General features: G+C 42.2%; 1 protein-coding gene across 2 annotated transcripts in view; it reads right to left on the bottom strand.

Annotated features, from left to right (window-relative positions):
- FBXO25 (F-box protein 25) overlaps positions 1–19,216 on the bottom strand; it is a 63,292-nt gene extending 44,076 nt beyond the window's left edge. For both annotated transcript variants that reach the window (XM_084623452.1, XM_084623453.1), the window contains exons 1-2: positions 19,089–19,216; positions 9,492–9,635 (exon numbers count right to left, since the gene is read on the bottom strand). In XM_084623452.1, coding sequence (XP_084479578.1) covers positions 9,492–9,628 — 137 coding nt within the window. In that variant the 5' untranslated portion in view covers positions 9,629–9,635; positions 19,089–19,216. The remainder of the gene's footprint in view (positions 1–9,491; positions 9,636–19,088) is intronic.
- Positions 19,217–20,886: the final 1,670 nt, after the last annotated feature.

The raw sequence follows: 20,886 nt of genomic DNA, 5'->3' as shown, positions 1-20,886 counted from the left end.
CTGAAGAGCCCATTATTAAATATTTGTTCCCCATGTAGGTACTTATAAACTGTAATCAAGTCACTTCTTCTTGTTCTCCTTGTTAAGCTACATAGATGGAAGAAGCTCAATCTATCGCTATAAAGCATGTTTTCTAATCCTTTAATCTTTTTTGTGACTTTTCTCTGAAACCTCTCCAATTTATCAACATCTTTCTTAAATTGTGGATACCTGAACGGGACACAGTATTCGAGCGGTGGTTGCACCGGTGCTAAATACTGAGGTAAAATAACTTCTCTACTCCAACTTGAGATACCCATTTATGGATCCAAGGATTGCATTATCCACAGCACTGCATTGGAAGTTCATGTTCAGCTGATTATCCACCATGACCTCCAAATCTTTTTCAGAGTCACTGCTTCCCAGGACAGAGTATCTTGTCCTGAAAGCACGGCCTACATTCTTTGTCCCTAGATGTAGGCATTTATTTTTAGTCATACTAAAACACATTGTTTTATTGCACCCAGCTTACCTAGTGATCCAGATTGCTCTGTGTAAGATACCTGTCATCTTCATTATTTGCCACTCCCCCAATTTTTGAGTCATTTGCAAACTTTATCAATGATGATTTTATGTTTCCTCCCAGGTCATTAGTAAAAATGTTAAGCAGTGTATGGCCAAGAACCAATCTCAACATCCTTAATACCACACCATTTAAAGATGATTCCCCTTTTACAACTACATTTTGAGATCTATGAATTAGCCAGTTTTTAATCCATTTAATGTGTGCCAAGTTAATTTTATATCATTCTAGCTTTTTTAACCATAATGTCATGCAGTACCGAATCAAATGCCTTACAGAAATCTAAGTATATTAAAATTAACACACTGTTTCCTTTATCATAAAAAAAAGGTAACAAGTTAGTTTGACAGGATCTGTTTTTTCATAAACCCATGCAGACTGGCATTAATTATATATTCTCCTTTATTTCTTAATCAAATCTCATATCAGCTGCTCCATTATCTTGATTGGGATCAATGTCATACTGACAGGCCTATAATTACCTGGGTCATCCTGTTTACCTTTTTTAAACATTAGCACAACATTAGATTTCTTCCAATCTTCTGGAACTTCCCTGGTGTTCCAAGACTTAGTGAAAGCAACATTAAGGTCCAGTAAGCTCCTCAGCCTGCTCTTTTAAAACTCTTGGACACAAGTTACCAGACCTGCTGATTTTAAAAATGTCTAACTTTGGTAGCTGCTGTTTAACATCCTGCTGAGATACTAGTGGAATGGAAAGAGTGATATCAGATATATATCAGATATGACTACATACCCCCCCACCCCCCACCAAATAAAGAGAAATATTTATTGACCCTTTCAGACTTTTCTGCATTATTATTGATAATTCTATGATTTCCATATAGTAATAGACCAATACCATTGTTAGGATTCTTTTTATTTCTAATATACTTGACTTCCTTATTTGTTTTTAATTCTACCAACCATAGATATCTTTGTGTCCATTTGCTTCCTTTATACATTTTTTAGAATTCTTAGTTTCTCATTACTATCAACTTCCCTTTTCTTCCATTCACATATATTATTTTGAGGAAGGCCAGTAACAAGCTTTGGCACTCTAAGGGAACATGATCTCTTGCAGCAAAAACTGATGAGAATACGTTTTTTCCATTTACTAAATGTCACAGAAACACAGTATACAACTGAAACGCCACTGCTACAATTTAGCAAAGCTTTCAGTGAAGTGATCGTTGTAGCAGAGATTATCTGACTAGGATCACAACATTAGTTATTTTAGGCTCTCTCTACAATATTGAGGAAAGTGCTATTGTACTAGAGATTTTCGGGGGTGGGGTGGGTTTGAAGGGATAGCAATCTAATTGCAAAATGCTATCATTATCCTCAACAATGTATGTCTGCACCAATACGTCCCTATGAAGTAACCAAAACAGGAAAATCATTTTTTTAAAAATCACCATGCTTTTGTTGAGGTGGGAAATTAATTTTAGTGATGTATTTTGACTTTCACATACTAACTTTGTGTGTGTGCGCGTGCGCACGTGTGTGTATATATATATATACACACACACACACACCAGGTAGCGAGAGTATAACAGTAATATAGAAACATGTACCATAATGGACCTTAAAGTCTATTCTTGAACAGTAATTCACTACACAGTTAAGCTTCCCTGCCAAAAAAACAGTTGAAGTGTTTGGTTAACAACTAAAGCAAGTTTTATATCCCCCCAAATCCTGGATTATTTTTATCTTCTCTACAATTAATGAAAGAACTGTCAATAGGGTGTTAGGAGAAAAAACACTGTAGACCCTAGAGCTGAATTTTTCCAAATTTTGATTTTTCAAATAAATTTTTACAAAAAAAGTTTTATCTGCTCTGCTAAATGCAAAGAACAAAATGCTAATACAAACCTCTTTACTTTGTAACACAATGCACATTTTTATGCCTTGATCTAAGTGTTTCATCCACTATTTGAATACATGTTAACACGAATTACAGCACATATGTATTGTGCTAAATTGTGATTTATTTTAAAGCAAAGGTGTTACAATTATGTCTAAGGCACAGAAAACTTAGCAAGACGGTGATACAATTCCCCCAAAACAAAGACTTAGAGAGTTATTTTGCAGAAGGGAAATTTCTGACTGAAGGCTAGTTTTTATATAACTACGGCTTAAGAAAAACCAGTAGTTGTATTTACTTTTAAGGTAGTAAATCCTTCTTGGAGCGTGATCAAATGAGAGACACAATACATATCAGATAACTTTCAACTTTAAAAGGAGGAATTCTGATCAAGTGCAGAATTTATTGCCTGATTTATTTAATTACTCACTTATTTTACAGCCAATAATGTTGAATAGTAAATCATATCAGACTGCTTCAGCCAGTCAAGAAACTGGAAATGTAATATTATACATTAATGTCAAAACACAAATAAAAAATCTCTTTGTTTAAGTTACACAAGAGAGTAAAGGCATTTACAAATAAATAGATCCAATAAAATATCTACCTTATTGATAGACATTTGAATACCTGCCACCGATTTCGTTGAGCTCCCCCACCTGGACACTTGCCAGACTGCTGTGAGGAGATCCAACCCTGAATCCCACCTGCCCCTAGCTTGATGCTGTTAGGCAGAGCTTTGACCAGTTGTTCTCAAATTTTTGTATTGGTGATCCCTTTCACACAGTAAGCCTCTGATTATATATTATATACCCCCTTATAAATTAAAACATATTTTTTATATTTAACACTATTATAAATGCTAGAGGTGAACCGGGGTTTGCGGGTGGATGTTGACAGCTCGCTACCCCCCGCCATGTAATAACCTTGCAACCCCCTAAGGGGTCACAACGCCCAGTTCGAGAACCCCTGTCTTAGGCACTGTCCCAGGCTTTGAGCCTCTAGGCCTGCACTCCAGGTGCAGACCTCATGTCTGACACCACTCTTTATAGTGGAAATCCTGCAGTCCAATTGCCTAAGGCCCTGCAACTAGTGTTGTCTTCCCATTGCCTTCCCCAGCAGTTTTTGAGTGTTTCTCAGAATCTCCTCTTCTGGTTTGCAGTTTACCTCTTCAGCGGTACAAAATAGTGAAAGCAAACAGACAGACATTGTACAAGATCATCAAATATCATTACTCTTCACTTATGTGGCATAACAAATATACAGATCTATAAAAAAAAAAAAATGAACACACCCGTGTGTTTTTCCCTGCTTCAGGTTCCTTACCACTCTAGAGAGTTCTTTGGGCCTGGCCAGAGCTTTCTGCAGTGTTTGGGATCCTTTTCCTGCAGCTCATGGGTCTCTCCAAAATCATGGAGCGTTCCTAGGTCAGCTAGCTTTATCTACCTTGACTGGTTCCGCAAACACGCACAACCCTCCCACAAAAGCATACCAATTTCTTCCCATCTCCTGCACAACGCTTCCCGTCTCAGTGAATCTCTTGAGTTTAGTGTTATACGTCTCACCACTAGCGCCTGGTTCCTTTGTTGTAACTGCTGGGAATTTTCTTCTCTCCACTTCTCCACCCTCCTGCAGAGAAAAATGGCTGAACTGGTTCTCCTAGGCTTCAGCCAACCCATTGTACCAAAGTGCTTCCACCTAAATAGGTGACCATTACAGACTAACAATCCACCACTGTACGTAGTCTGGGAGAGACATGCTACAGGTGTCACCAAATGGTGGATTTCACATCTGCATTGAGGCATTTAATAGTACAATTACCACCACAATTCGTAAGTCCTACATAAACAGATTCCCCAAATTGTCACAACCTTAAATGATGCATATATAGTCCAGTGATAAGAGGGTGACCCAAGAAGATTATCTGAAGAACTATATTAGAAGCTCTGATCATGCTGTTTTGCAATGGTTTTACATACTTAATATACTCTCAAGAAGCAAAAAATTAAGAGTCCCTCCAGCTCCCATTCCTCTTTTTATCACATTTATATATTTTTTTTTAAAAAAAGCCAATGAACCAAAGAAAAAAACTACTCACCTGTACATTAAAAAATCTTTTTTTTTTAAGCTAAGAAAAAAACTCCAGAGCCCAGCATAAAGTCAAAGCAGTTTCTTAAAGTAAGGCTTTTCTTTCCAGGTCAGCAGATAACTAGAGGAAACAGCAACGCTAACCATACAAAGACATAAAGATAAGCAAGAGTGCTTACTTTTACAAAACACTGATAACTAAGATTGTTTTCACTGTGAAGGCAGCCAACCTTGTGTAGATAAACAGAATCGCTAAAGCTATAGGTCAGTGGTTCTCAAATTAGGCCTGCCGCTTGTTCAGGGAAAGCCCCTGATGGGCCGGGCCAGTTTGTTTACCTGCTGCATCCACAGGTTCGGCTGATCGCGGCTCCCACTGGCTGCGGTTCGCCGCTACAGGCTAATGGGGGCTGCGGGAAGGGCAACCAGCACATCCCTTGGCCCACGTCGCTTCCCACAGCCCCCACTGGCCTGGAGCAGCAAACCGCAGCCAGCGGGAGCCGCGATCGGCCGAACCTGCGGATGCGGCAGGTAAACAAACTGGCCCGGCCCACCAGGGGCTTTCCCTGAACAAGCGGCGGCCCTAGTTTGAGAACCACTGCTATAGGGCACTGAAGCTCAACAATGAGTAAAATTGCTTTTATTTCCCCAGCATCACTCTTTGACAGAAAAAGTGTATACAAGCCTTATACCACTCATGAGTATTCATTTATATTAAAACAGCTGAGTTTGCCATATGAATCTATTTTTCATTGTCAGTTTAGATGTAAGAAGCATCAGCAATAGCCTAGATGTTGCAAGTCACCAGGGCAAGTAAAAGTGCATTTGAAAACAACCCATGCCTAGGCATTAAAAGGCAAACATTAAATTACATCAATCCATAGCTATTTGTTGATACTAGTTAAATCCAGCATTGAGTGTTAAACTGTCTTTTATCAAAGTGACCTAACACAGGAAGCTTTTAGATGAAGATCTTTTTAACACCAGAAATATTGTCCTACACAGCAAAAACTATGTTTAGCTTTTGCCCTGCAGAAATTCAAGTCACAGAAACAGACTCACAAAGCAAGTTAAACAACTTCACTCACCCGCACACACTTCCATTCCTCTCCCAGTGATGGATTTTAGAGAGAGGGAAATAGCATCACAATTACCTTTTACTGCAGTTTAAGCCTAAGGAAATAGTCCATTACCATTACATAGTAACTGTCCTTGAAAGACTATGTTTGAATTTTATAGATAAAAACCAACAAAAGTTCTTATTTGAAATTGCTGTTCCCCAAAGCCAGCAAACTTCCAAGTACTATAATTAGTGTTATTGTAGACTTTTTAAAAAAATTTTTGGTAAATCCACTTTTGGAGAATAGACTTTTTTTTTTTAATAGACTTGTTAGAAACCTGTCTAAAATGAGAAGTATAGCTCTTGCCTACCCACTTACACAGACTGCAAAGGAACAGTTAGACTGCTAAGCACAGTTGTCCCTTTATAAAGAAAGCACACAGCACATTCATGGATGCAGTATAATATAATACTACTCAAGGACCACTTACAACATGCTACTTCCATTAGCTGAAATTAATTGTCCCACATTTTATCAAGCTTTATTCTTCCTCATTCAGTGCTACATTCCATTTTCTAAAGTAAAAAGGGGTTGATGGGATTAGTTGTCATTCAATTTCTGTATTTTTTTTTTTGTTTCAAAGGAGCTTAGAGTGCTATAGTAGAACCAGTAAGCAAAAATGGATGTATGGTTTCATGTTGCACAAATAATTACATATACCGTGTTTAACAGTGAGAATGGAATTCTATAGATGGACATTCAAGTTTAAAGGGAATTCAACAAATTATTACAGAACAGATGCAAAGTCCACAGTAACTCTAAGTATTTCATATGCAATCACTTGGAAGTGTCCTAATTCACCACAGCGTCTGTTTAGAAATTGAAAAACTTAAAATTATCCTTCTATATCTAGTTTCATGTTAAGTTTAACAGATACTTAAGAAAAAATGTTTCAAATAGCAGCAGATTAGTTCCTTTGAAAAGAAAGCTATAGAATTTCAAGATCAATAGACTTCTAAGAGCTCAAGCTGGACCATTTCCTAACTGTGAAGAGGAAACTAAGTACAAAAAGAGAAATTAAGGGTTTTTTTTCCAGTCAACACTGGAATCAAATAAAATATGAAGATACAAACAGAACAAAGTCCTTGACAATTTAAATGTTTCCTTACAAGAACAGAAACATATAATTCATATGTATAGTACTAAGAAACTTCCATTAAGTTAACACAAAGAAATCTCTACAAGTAGGTCTTAACAATTACATAACTTTACATATACTCTTTCACAAAATGCCACAGAGTTAAGTCTCCTGTTTTTATTTTTCAACTGCAACTATTATTTAAGGGATACAGGCAAAGGAGCAAGGATCTGTTTCAGAAGATATCTGAAGGCAAGAGTTGATAAGATGAAAGGATAACCGAATACTGTTCCAGACAACAAGAGCAGTTACAGAAAAGGAGCCTTTCACACTCATGCTAGGGAAATTGTCTGAAAAACCAGAAAGGTCTGTGATAGATAAGCACAGAGAGAAGGATGGTATGTAGAAAGCAGCAACGTCTGAGATGTAGGCAAGTCTCAAGATGGGCTTAAAAGAGATGGGCACAGAACTCACTCTTTGGTCACTCAACAATTTAGGATTGCATTTTGCACATGACCAATTGAAAAAAGAAAAGGAGTACTTGTGGCACCTTAGAGACTAACAAATTTATCAGAGCATAAGCTTTCATGAGCTATAGCTCACTACTTCATCGATGAAGTGAGCTGTAGCTCACGAAAGCTTATGCTCAAATAAATTGGTTAGTCTCTAAGGTGCCACAAGTACTCCTTTTCTTTTTGCGAAAACAGACTAACACGGCTGCTAGTCTGAAACATGACCAGTTGAAGCATTTTTAGAGCACAGGGTGCACATCGACACAAGGTTTTCCATATTTGCTAATAAATTACCTTTTCAGTTATTTTTTCCACACCCAAATCAATTAACATACTGTGCTCATTCGTACATTAATTGCCGTTTTCAATGAACTAACGACTTGAACACTGTATGCTCCCTTTCCTCAGGATGGTAAACTGGTTACACTGCAGGTCCTAACCAAGAGCACTGTCCTCCGACTAATTTTGGGGGAAAGGAACGAATATAAATTCAGCAGGAACAGAACTACAGAAAGACAGATCATTTATTCCATAAAAGTTTACTAAAATTTGCAATATATACTATTCCACTCTCAAATTAACTAACACATTAAACAGGTTTATTTCTCAATGGATCTCAAGAGCCAAATGCATGCTTGACTCATTGCAGAGAATTTCCAGTAATATCAATGATGTTTGCGTATGGGTTAAAGGCACAAGGTGGCAGCTTTAAATTAGGGTCTGATCAAATGCCAGTTAAAGTTAACAGAAAGTCTTCCGGCTACCACTGAAGTTGGTGGACCAGGGTTTTAATGCCTAACATTTGAATCCTGAAAACCCTATCAATGATGTCTGAGGATGACTTTGGTAAGTAAGTCAGATACAAACAATGGTACCTAGAATCAGACTGAATGTGGGCAAGAGTTCTGAAAGCTTCACACTGCACTATTAAAGCATCTTAATCTGTAGTGCTCCTACGTAGAATACATTTCAATTACTGTCCTAAGAGAAGACTGTAGTTGTAGCCATGTCAGTCCCAGGATATTAGAGAGAGACAAGCTGGGTGAGGTAATATCTTTCATTGGATCAACTTCTGTTGGTGAGAGAGACAAGCTTCAGGTCAGAGGAAGAACTCTGTGTAGCTCAAAGGCTTGTCTCTCTCACCAACAGAAGTTGGTCCAATAAAAGATATTATCTCAACCACATTGTCTCTCTAAGACAGTGGTTCTCAACTCTGGTCCACCGCTTGTTCAGGGAAAGCCCCTGGCGCGCCGGGCCAGTTTGTTCACCTGCCGCATCTGCAGGTTTGGCCGATCGCGGCTCCCACTAGCCGCGGTTAACCGCTCTAGGCCAATGGGGGCTGCGGGAAGGGTGGCCAGCACATCCCTCGGCCTGCGCCGCTTTCTGCAGCCCCCATTGGCCTGGAGCGGCGAAACGCGGCCAGTGGGAGCCACGATCGGCCGAACCTGTGGACGCAGCAGGTAAACAAACCAGCCCGGCGTGCCAGGAGCTTTCCCTGAACAAGCGGTGGACCAGAGTTGAGAACCACTGCTCTAAGAGAAAATTGCCATTCATGACATATTGCCTGGCAGTTCTGATCTGGGCAACTTTCCAGTAAGGACTATTATGAGGCCATCAACTTTCACTTGTAACAGTGGCTAAATTTGACCCCAGTTTTCCAGAGATGCTAAACTAACACCCTATTCCACCTTGTCCCGACACATGAAAATACTAGAAGTCTTGCAAAAGTTGTATACCTTTTAGTTGTAATATACTATTAAGTACATAAATTATCCAAGTTTACTAAGATATCTAGAGCAGCCATTTGGCAAGTGAACATCACCGCAAGGTGGACAGATGTTACTTAAAAAAAAAAAAAAGTAAATTTTACCAACTACCTTGTATTATTGCTACACTCTAGATAATCATATCATCTTCCTTAAAATATTGATTAAAAGTTATGGTAATGTTTTCCCATTATTCTAGGAGACTATAAATTTTGAATATAAGAATTAATCACATATCAAGTGAGCCTCTTCCCTGCCCCCCCCCACCAAAGTTGGAGTTTCAAATAATTTCCTCTCATCAAAATGCTGATTGACATTCCCTGTCCAAGGTGCTTGTGATTACAGCTCTGCATTGCTAATAAGTGCAGATGAGAAGAACGTGCGGAACACAAAAAAAGTTTCAGTTTGAATAAGACACACCCTGTTACAGCAAACTTTAAACGATGAACACAATCCCTCCTACTTCCTGGTTGAATTTTATTAATCTTTGTTCTGAAACTTACACAGTGTGACTGATGTTGTTGAGCTGGCTGCTCTCATCCTCAAGTTCTGGACTGAAGGAGTCACATCTTTTCCAACCATCTTCTGTTTTAATCCATCTCCATCCTGGAGATCTCCAGTCTTGGCCCAAAAATGGCATGGTTTCCCTATAAGCAATAAGTAGTTTATTCATGACAGGTATATTTTAAATTTAAATATTCCTGGAAATGTTTCAGAAACTCCCTCACACTTCCTAATTCATTACTCCACCTTCCCCCATTTTAAACAGGGCAATCAAGTTTTGGAAAAATTAGGTTTCTACAGTTAACAGTGTCTGGCAAAGAAAAAGCTGTTCCTTTTTCTCCTTTGTGATGCATAAAAGGATGACCTGCAATTTTATAAAATAAACTTTTTACTGCATTAGAAATTCAGGAGTCATGTACCTTCCCCCCCCTAGAATTCTGAAAGAGAGGGAGAACTAGTAAGTTTGACAAAGATACAAGAGAACTGAAAGCTGATTAAATTGAGAAAGGAAATGATTTTTATTCAGATAATTTAAGAGCTGTTTTGTTAACATGTATTTAATGCAAACAAGTCAAAAAGATGAAAGAAAAACTTGTTAAAGATACAAAAGCTCCTTCTGTTAAGGAGTTAGTGAGTTTCCAATCTACAATTCTTGATTTTCCAAGTTCTCTCTCCAGAAAACAGGCAAGATTAAACATGACATTCATGGTATTTCTAAGGCACAAATGCAGCACATATGTTTGAAAATTGTGGGGGACTTTTTAAACTCAGTTATTTAATAAATCAGCAAGAGGGCACACACCCAAATCCCACCTCTCTCAACCCCAGGTTCCCTTCAAAATACCTGCAGTAAGAAATGAAGTGTTTCCTTCATGTGTAAAATGCATGAACAGGAGATTGTTAGGTCAGAGATCATTATTGTTCTGGAAGTAAGAGAACTTCATGAAAGATAGTAAATTGGAGTTACTACATGTGAGGATACAATACAATAAAAAGAAATTAGAAACAAAAACAAAAAATGAAAAACTACATGCTAATAAATCTTGGGAATTTTCCACCTCCCCATATTAAAAAAAAAAGTGAAAAATCTATGAAAGATTTATGAACAAAAGACACTATGTGATTCAGTGGATGTTTATTCCTGAGACATACAAAGAAAGGTATACTATTCAAAATAAAACGTTTGTGAACTTTAAGTGAAACACAGGAGTTCCCAGTTAATTAAATACTAATATCATGTCTACACTATCCCACAGTTTGGACTAAGAAGGTGTGAACAGCAGTGCGCACCAAAGAGCTGCACTGTAATTCCTCTGTGTGGTCCCCTTGGGACATTTAAGTTTGCACTTCCAGTGCCAGAGGGGAGTGCAGCACTTTTGCGTGCACAGCTATTCACATCCCCTTAGTCCAGGGGTGGCCAACCTGTGGCTCCGGAACCACATGCGGCCCTTCAGAAGTTAATATGTGGCTCCTTGAATAGGCACTGGGGCTGGAACTACAGGTGCCAACTTTTCAATGTGCCGCGAGGTGCTCACTGCTCAATCCCTGGTTCTGCCACAGGCCCCGCCCCCTCCCCTCAGCCTGCAGTGCCCTCGCTTCTCCTTCCTTTCCCCCAGAGCCCCCTGCACGCCGATACAGCTGATTGGGAGGTGTGGGGAGGGAGGGGTAGGTGCTGATTGGCGGGGCTGCCGGTAGGTGGGAGGCACTGGGGGAAGGTGGGTGGGGGAGCTGATGACATATTACTGTGGCTCCTTGGCAATGTACATTGGTAAATTCTGGCTCCTTCTCAGGCTCAGGTTGGCCATCCCTGTCTTAGTCCACACTGCGGGGGAGCGTAAACATGCCCTAAATGGCTGGACAGAAGTGCAGATTTTGTAAAACTGACAATTATAATTCATCTCTCCTGTCTTCCATGAATTTTCTTATACAATTTTGCACCAAATTGGTTGAAGGAACTATGCACCCTAAGTGGGGGGCTTGGGTTCAAGTCCCTGCTCCAGAGTGTGGACCTGAATCTGGGTCTCCCACATCAGTTCCCTAACCACTGGGCTACTGGGTATTAAGAGGGTAGCACCATCTCCTCCTTGTTGGGTTTTATGAATGATGCCTATATGCTCTTAAACATCTAGCCCCCAAATTTGAAATGTTTCATTTTGATGTTTGGTTTCACATTTCCAAAGTTCTCTTTTTTTTTTTTTTTTTGTTTTGACCAAATAATTTTGGCCAGTTCTACTCAGGATTATGCTCCAGACACCACATTTTAGTCTCTTATTATGAGATCAGTCATGTTGGCTAAGTAATAGAAAAGTTCAACGCCTTTTCCTAATATATTTTCAGTGTTGTCATATATACTTCCAGTTCTTCATTGTTAACCAGATCAAGCCAGATTTCAATTGAGAGTCCCACAGTAGCATTAGCAAATTGTAAGGTGCTCCAAAACATCCTTTGGCTATGTTTTTAAATGCAGTAGTTCTCTGTAGAGCTCGTTGCTGTTTAATGTGAGCTGTGATCAAAGCCCCTTCATATAAATTGCAATACACTTATGATAGCCGGATACGAGTACAGAGACACAATCATCCTGAGAGTTCTAATGTGTCATAAGGAAATTGAGCCATTAATATCTTTATTCGGTCAATTAAACATGAGGCTGATGATGGGTTATATTTATTTTATATTTTTGAAATTCTACAATCTGTTATAGAGATCTGGTAAAAAAATGAAAAAGAGTTTTGAGACATGGAACAATTTCTTTATTCCAAAATTTTAAACAAAATACTTTTGAAAAAAAAATGAATTTTCTAAATATTGGATTTGTTTTTCTCTCTTTCTTTGACAGAGTGGCAAATTTACTCTGTTTCATTTTTCCTTTTGCCACTAATTTCTCCAACTTTGGAAAAGGTTTGAAAATTTATAGAATGGCAAAAAGAAAAAGTCTAGATTTCATTTTATTGTTTTCAGTAGGAAAGAAAACAAAAAGAAAGGTGAGAAATGGAAAAGAAAGTCCAAAACACTAAAAAAAATAAATTTGATTTTCAAAACCTGAAAACCAAACAAAAAATTTCGATTCCAAGTGAAAAATTTCCATTTTGATGTTTCCTAATTTTTGCAGGGGATCATACACCTCAAATTTGTTTAATAAAACACCCTTCATTTTTCTAATGGGAAAATGTTTTGGCTGAAAATATTAAACTGTTCTATGCGGGAGGCGTTACCCATATTTTCCTCCATGAGTGTTAAATAGTGTGCTGAACAACTTCATAGTATAGGTTGTGCAAATGGCATAAGCTGCAATTATATTTTCCTAGATTCCTTAATGGCAATCTGGACACAATATTCTGTAGGGTTTTTTTGTTTGTTTTTTGTTTTTTAGGAGAGAGGGAGAGAGAGAAAGTCAATTAGGGCTGCCAATTTTGGTTGGAGGTTCCTGGAGATTTCATCACATGACATAATCTTCAATTAAAGATTACTCTTTAATTCTTGGAGACTCCACGACAATCCTGGAGGGCTGGAAACCCTAAAATCAATAGCATTAAATAGGACAATCAGAAGCCTTAATCAGGATGCTTCTCATGTTCAAACCATCTTGTATTAATGTCAATGTTCCTACTTTTAGTTCTGCCTTTAATTTCTCCTGTTTCTTCACTTGCAGCTTCTAGTAGGTGAACTTCAATTTTTAAATCTGTCCGCAGGAGTACATCTCTCTCCAAGGCAGAGTGTTTCAGTCATTTCTTTAAACTGCATACATTGTGCTGCACTGAAGGCAATGTTGTTCCTATAAAAGGCTGTTTTATCCTTCTTATCAAATATCTGGCGTTCAGGTGTTTGTGACAGTCACCATCTGAGCTATGCCACTAGAGTGTCAAAGGAAAAAAAATAGATCCGGCTACATTAAGTCAATGTGTTAAGTGCTACAGAAAGAACTGGAACATAGACAAAATAATCACCAGTTAATGTTTGTTTTTGGGCATCTCATTACCAGAAAGATACTGACAACATGGGAGGAGTTCAGAGCATCAAAAGTCATTACAGACTGGATGGAATGCATGTGAATAGTCCCACTAAAGTTATGAAGACATTTAAGAACATGAATGGGAATGTTAAGGCAGCAAAGAAATTCAATACAGAGAGATTCAAGTATTGCTTTGTGATCTTGTATAGGGCTTGATTAGTTACTACTAGCATCACATTGTTTTAAAAAAGAAGAAATTGAACTCTCTTTTTAATGTTTAACTTATTTCCTTTATTGGCAGCAGAAGTATTGATATTAAAGACTCTAAAGATGACAAAGGGCTGCACTGGCTTCTGGGATTACCATAGTTTTCTCCACAAATAAATGTAAAGGTTTGTTCCCTCCTCCCTCCCATATCAAGCAATGGGCTTCCTCACATCCATAAAGGTAAGCAGGTGTGCAAGTATATGGGTAGGACTCGAACTTAAAACTGTGTCATTCAAATTTTACATCAAACAGGAAGGATATAAAATGGAACAACTGATCATCAGTGAAACCCTAGTAAAATAGCGAATAAATTCAATTCTTTTAAAAAAAAGTTAATTTTTCTTTTTTTAAGCTCTTGAACTTTGAGAGACTGAGTCAGTCAGAGTGAGTCAGTACAATTATGCATAAACACTCCTATAAAAGTTCTGTCTGCTTCAAAACAACATGCCTTTGTATACATGGTCAATAAACTCTTGATTACTTTATAGCCTTAAAGATGACCTGCAAACCAATGGGACTGAAATGAAAGTCTTCATTAGGAAATAAAAATTCAGTAAATGTTTTCTCTACCCCTACAAAACTGATAGCTGGATTGAAGGTTTTAAAAATACTAATGGAAGTGGCAGCCAAATGCACACATCAGACAATACTTTTGCTGCTCCTACATAAACTTTAGAAACTTGTATCTAGAATCTGGATCACTTAGGTCTTTCTTTCTTACACTTTTATGACCTCCCATGTTTAGGGCAAGTAAGCATATTTATACTTCCCGGGTGGAACAAAACAAAACAAAAAATCACTAGGAAACAACTAATTTAATTAGCAATAAAACTCTTGTGGAGAAAGCCATAGTGAGACACAGCCACAGAAAGTCGATAACTCCATGTGAGATTAGCACATGATGACCTGAATTTTCTATTAAAAAAAACAACGAACAAAAATATTGTTTTTCTATTAAAAAAGAGAACATTTAATATTGCACAAGATGAAAATATCTGTCTATCTCAGGGGCGTGCAAACTTTTTGGCCTGAAGGCCACATCGCGTTTCCAAAATTGTATGGAGGGCCGGTTAGGGGAGGCTGTGTCTCCCCAGACAGCCAGGCGTGGCCTGGCCTGTGCCTCCTATCCGACCCCCCTGCTTCTCGCCCACTGACAGCTCCCTCGGGACTCCTATCCCATCCACAACCCACTGTTCCCTGTCCCCTGACTGCCCCCAGAACCTCTGCCCCTGACTGCCCCCCGCCACCCCATCCAACCCCCCCGCTTCCTGACTGCCCCCTGGAAACCCTGCCCCATCCAACCCCCCGTTCTCCGCCCTCTGACCGCCCCAATCCCATCCACACCCCCAATCCCTGACCACCACCCCCCAATTCCCCTGCCCTCTATCCAACCCCCCCGCTCCCTGCCCCCTTACCACGCCGCCCAGAGCACCGGGTCAGGTCGCAGCTCTGCAACTGCGCTGCCCGGCTGCCCAGAGCGTTGTGCCAGCGGCGTGGCGTGCTGAGGCTGTGGGGGAGGGGGAACAGCGGGGAGGGGCTAGGGACTAGCCACCCGGGCCAGGAGCCGGGCAGGAGGGTCCTGCGGGGCAGATGTGGCTCACGGGCTGTAGTTTGTCCACCTCTGGTCTAGCTCTAGCTAAAAATGCTGCAACATGCTTCTCACCAATCTTTATTTGAGAAAGAGTAACTCCTCACTTAACGTTGTAGTTATGTTCTTGAAAAATGTGACTTTAAGTGGACTATAAGGTGGATAGAAAGTTGGCTAGATTGTCAGGCTCAACGGGTAGTGATCAATAGCTCCATGTCTAGTTGGCAGCCGGTATCAAGTGGAGTGCCCCAAGGGTCAGTCCTCGGGCCGGTTTTGTTCAATATCTTCATAAATGATCTGGAGGATGATGTGGATTGCACCCTCAGCAAATTTGCAGATGACACTAAACTGGGAGGAGAGGTAGATACGCTGGAGGGTAGGGATAGGATACAGAGGGCCCTAGATAAATTAGAGGATTGGGCCAAAAGAAATCTGATGAGGTTCAACAAGGACAAGTGCAAAGTCCTGCACTTAGGACGGAAGAATCCCATGTACCGCTACAGACTAGGGACCGAATGGCTAGGCAGCAGTTCTGCAGAAAAGGATCTAGGGGTTACAGTGGACGAGAAGCTGGATATGAGTCAACAGTGTGCCCTTGTTGCCAAGAAGGCCAATGGCTTTTTGGGATGTATATGTAGGGGCATTGCCAGCAGATCGAGGGACGTGATCATTCCCCTCTATTCGACATTGGTGAGGTCTCATCTGGAGTACTGTGTCCAGTTTTGGGCCCCACACTAGAAGAAGGATGTGGAAAAATTGGAAAGAGTCCAGCGGAGGGCAACAAAAATGATTAGGGGACTGGAACACATGACTTATGAGGAGAGGCTGAGGGAACTGGGACTGTTTAGTCTGCAGAAGAGAAGAATGAGGGGGGATTTATAGCTGCTTTCAACTACCTGAAAGGGGGTTCCAAAGAGGATGGATCTAGACTGTTCTCAGTGGCAGCTGATGACAGAACAAGGAGTAATCGTCTCAGGTTGCAGTGGGGGAGGTTTAAGTTGGATATTAGGAAAAACTTTTTCACTAGGAGGGTGGTGAAACACTGGAATGCGTTACCTAGGGAGGTGGTGGAACCTCCTTCCTTAGATGTTTTTAAGGTCAGGCTTGACAAAACCCTGACTGGGATGATTTGGTTGGGGATTGGTCCTGCTTTGAGCAGGGGGTTGAACTAGATGACCTCCTGAGGTCCCTTCCATCCCTGATATTCTATGATTCTAAGTGAAACGATGCTAAGTGAATCCAATTTCCCCATAAGAATGAATGTAAACGGGGGGGGGAGGGTTAGTTCCAGGAAAACTTTTTTTTGCCATACAGTACAGTACTATAAGTTGGGAGGTACCCCCGCCTTACCCCACACAGGCACAGCCCACTGGCACTGGAGACAATGAGGCAGGCAAGGAGGCTGAAGGTGCTGTAGGCTAGGAGAAGCATGTTGCGCAGCCAGCAGCTTCCCCTACTCTGCAAGCACCAGGGTGGGGGAGGGGGGGCTCAACCCTCGGCCCACGCACTTCACCCCTTCCCCCAAGCCCCCACCCTTAACCCGCCTCTTCTTTCCCCCCATTTTTACTCTGCATGCCACGTCCTTGCTCCTCCCCGCTCCCTCCCCTGCCTTCTGCCCACGGCAATCAGCTGGTTTGCGGCATTCTGTAGGGAGGGATCAGGAGCAAGGATTTGGCATGCGGGCTCTCCCTCCCTCCCCTGCCTCTCAAATGCCGCAAGCCAGCTGATTGCCGAGGGCAGGAGGCAGGGGAGGTGCACCACGTCCTCACTCCTCCCCCTCCCCGCAGCAATCAGCTGGTTTGCAGTGTTTGGGCAGCAGGGGAGGGAGGGGGAGCCTGCACGCTGAGTCCTTGCTCCTCCCCCCTCCCTACAGAATGCCGCAAGCCAGCTGATTGCTGCGGGCAGAAGGAGGAGGGGAAAGGCACTGATCCACGGGGTCTGCCTGCAGGCGGGAGGCATTGTGGGGTGGAGACGTGGAGGGGATCTGATAGGGGGACTGCCAGCTGTGGACAAAGCAGGCAGCCAAACAATGTTATAGAGAAGCATTGCACAACTTTAAATGGAGCATGTTCTGTAATTGACCACGGATGTAAGATTGAAACAATGTTAAGTGAGAGGATGTTAAGCGGGGCATTACTGTACATAGACCATGGAGATTATAACCCGCTATGCAGTGATCTGCTTTTATGAACTTGGCTTCTCTCCTGGAGCATCTCAGGCTCAAAACTCTTACAGATATGCCAGAAAACAAGAGAAGCTGCATTTAAGGAAATTAGAGCCAACAGGGCCCTACATTAGAAAATGGTCCAGCTGCAGAATTGAGCCTTCGCTTTGATCCTCCTCATCTCCTGGAAAACTACTAACATAGCCCTCAGCTGAACAAAGTTTCGCTATTCCTGAACTCACCAGTTTTAAGAGCTGCCAGCCCATATGAACTTTATACAATTATACATACCTCTTACATAGAGTGAGATTTTCATGATCTCATTACCTCATGCGGAGAAAACTCCTTTGCACCACCACAGCAAGAATAGAGTTCTCTAGACTTCTGAATGTTGGACCCATTATATTTTTGTTTTCCTCACATCTCTTTCCCTGAAAAACTTACCCTCCAACTTCACACAACAGATAATTTACAATAAACTTGGTTATTTGATTTGCAGTGATTGGCACTACAGAAAAAAACAGATATTGTTTAGCTTCTGGGTTTCCAAGCACTGAAAGCACAAATAAGAGTTGGTTTCTTGGTTTTTTTGGGTCTCCACCCTTTCCTCAAAAGAAATGGGAAATCTTGACAGAGTAAAGAATTGCAAGGCATTTTTGAGATTGTTTTGCTTGTGGTGGGGTGGATAAAGCATCACACATGAAACTGACAGCACTTAAAGTCCCATTCAGAACAGAAAATCCCTCATCAGACAAAGTTAGAAAGATGTGATCCTACACTACTCCATCCCTCCCCGTTCAGCACTCTGGACTCTGCACCATGAGGACTTCCCTGCTGAAAAGCCATCTCCTCATTTTCTATCACCAGCCCTGCTCACTCCCTGGCTCCTTCTCAGCAATCAAGGAATACAGCATCCTCCCTTGAATCCCCAGAGTTTTCATGGCCTCCCATCGCAAGTCTCCCATGCCTCCCCATGACAGACAGCTGCCTTGCTCAAACCCAGAAACCCATCTGCCACTCCCTACCCTGGACCACTAGGCCTATGCCTCTAAATTCACCTTTTCCCTAATCTGCAGGCTCCTAAATGTACCCGGTTTCTAACTCCAGCAACTCCTGCCCCCAGCAACCTAGGGTAAAAATCTGTTCCCCCAACTGCCTTCACTTCCCACATTGCCCAACCACACAGCCCACTGCTATCCTATTCCTTGCTCCTCTAGACATCCCCAGCCTAGCGCAGCCCCAGCCTCTTGATCCCAGCAACCCTCTCTCCATGTTCAGCCCCATCCAAACAACACCGTTGCCCCCTCCTGCCCGTCCCAGCCCTCCCGACCCCTGCCCCCCAATCCCTGCCCCAGCCCAGCCCCCCAATCCCTGCCCCTCCTGTCCCAGCCCCTCAATCCCTGCCCCAGCCCCCGATCCCTTCCCTCTCCTACTCCAGCCCCCCCGCCCACCTCAGCCCAGCCCCCCTCTTGCCCCAGCCCCCTCCTGCTCTGGTTCCAACCCGCCCAGGCCCCCGCCCCATTCAGCGCCAGCCCCGCCCCCAGCAGCCCTACCCCGCAAACCCCGGCCTGGCTCCCGCTGCCCTGGCCCCGCGGCAGGCCCGGGGAAGCGCGGCGCGCAGCACTCACCTGACGGACCCCAAGCAGCTCCAGGGCTGATGATGGAACTAACAGCGAGGCTAAAGTCCCCAGCCGCCCGCTCCCGCGGATTGGCCGCTTGCCGCGGCGCTTGTTGCTACCCGGAAGTATGATTTTCGATTGGTTACGACGTTTGTGACGTCACGGGCTTGCCAAACCGGCCGCGTCACGTGACTGTGGAGCGCGAGACGCACATGTCAATGTTTTGGTTGGCGGCGGAGAGGCCCGGCTCCGCTCTGTGAGCGGGCTGGGCGGGACAGGGGGCGTGTCCCGGGTTCTGAGGCAGCAGGAGCCGCGGCACCGCGGGAGTCCGTTCTCTAAGGGTCCATTGTGGCGGCACCAGACCAACCCCCCTTCCCTAGGGTCGCGAGCTGGAGGCTCGGCCTCGCCCCAGGGTGACTGGTGTGGGGCAGCGGCTCCCCCTGAGCCCCCTAGCGGTAAGGCTGGGGCGGTAACGGGCCACCCCGGTTGCCAGAGCCTTTCTGCTCGGGCTCGTTTCCAGCCCGCACGTGGCTTGGTGCCTGGGCTCCTGCTCGGGAGAGCTGGGCGCGCAGAGGAGGGGTTGCTCTTGGTAGGGGCGGTTTGTTGGGTTTGAACTATCCAGGTTGCTGTCTGTGTACTTGTGTTAGAGAAAGTCAGGACAAAGCAATGCGCTTGGAGCAAGAGGTGGTGAGGTTTGTGAATGGCCTTAGTTCCTGGGGTGGCTAGATCCACGCTCTCAAGCCTGCCCTGAAAGGTGTGTCTGCACTGCAATTAAAAACCCAGGGCTGGCCCATGCCAGCTGACCAGACCTCCCAGCGCTCTGGGGCACCATTTCAGATTGCGGGGCAACTTTAACTGTGATTCCAAACACTAGTTGGGCACCTGAAAACTTTCTTTTTTTTTTTTTAAGATAATAACTTAGATACAGTGCTCCTGTCAGATAATTTCCAATTCCTATATAAAGAAAGAAAATTAAATAAATATTAGACCCACTCAGCTCTAATAGGAAGATGTTCTGACATCTTGTGTCAATTCACTTAAGGGATGCTGGTTCAGTTTAAAAAAATTAATGTATATTTTTACTTTGTTACTAACTCTTGAATAGAACAATTGAAACAATTGTAGAAAAGACTAGATTACTTTCTATCACATTTTTGCAGTTCATCAGGCTTGGAATAGATCATTTAACTTTTGGAAACATCCTATTGGGGCAAGGCCCTGTGAGTTTATACTGCTCCAGCTTGGGGCTCTAGGGGTGTTACCCCACTACAAATAATAGACTAGAAAATGACTTTAGCAGGAGTGAAACTGACATTCTCAAGTCATTTTCATAGTATTGCCAACCCCAAATGTTCAAAAATCAAGAATCAGGCTCACCAAAAATCATGAGATTGGCTTTAAAATAATGAGAGTATGTAAAAATAATAGATTTGGTGTTCTTTTTATTTACATTCTGCTTTTTGAGCCTTTAAGGTGCACTGGTGTCACATTTTGAAGCTTCTCCACAGCCACAAGGGCTAGAAACTTCATTATTTTTTTTTAAAGAATGAAGGCTGAAATCATTACATATCACTTGACTCCAGCAGCTGGGACTTTAAGGAAAACAGTTATCATGAGACTCATGACAAAATCATGAGTTAGCAACACTGCTTTCTGTTTAAAGGCTAGTTACTTTTCAGAAGGCTCTTAAACACAACACTGCAGTGATTGAGTTGCAGTTTTCACAGGAGAATATTTTAAATCAAACACCAAGAAAATTCAATGTTTTGAAGTTGGGGAAAAAAATTGAGACTTCTGAAGTATATCA

The sequence above is a fragment of the Lepidochelys olivacea genome, assembly GCF_965140295.1.
Source record: "Lepidochelys olivacea isolate rLepOli2 genome assembly, chromosome: 3".
NCBI lineage: Eukaryota > Metazoa > Chordata > Testudines > Cheloniidae > Lepidochelys > Lepidochelys olivacea.
This window is presented reverse-complemented; position numbering and strand designations above follow the sequence as displayed.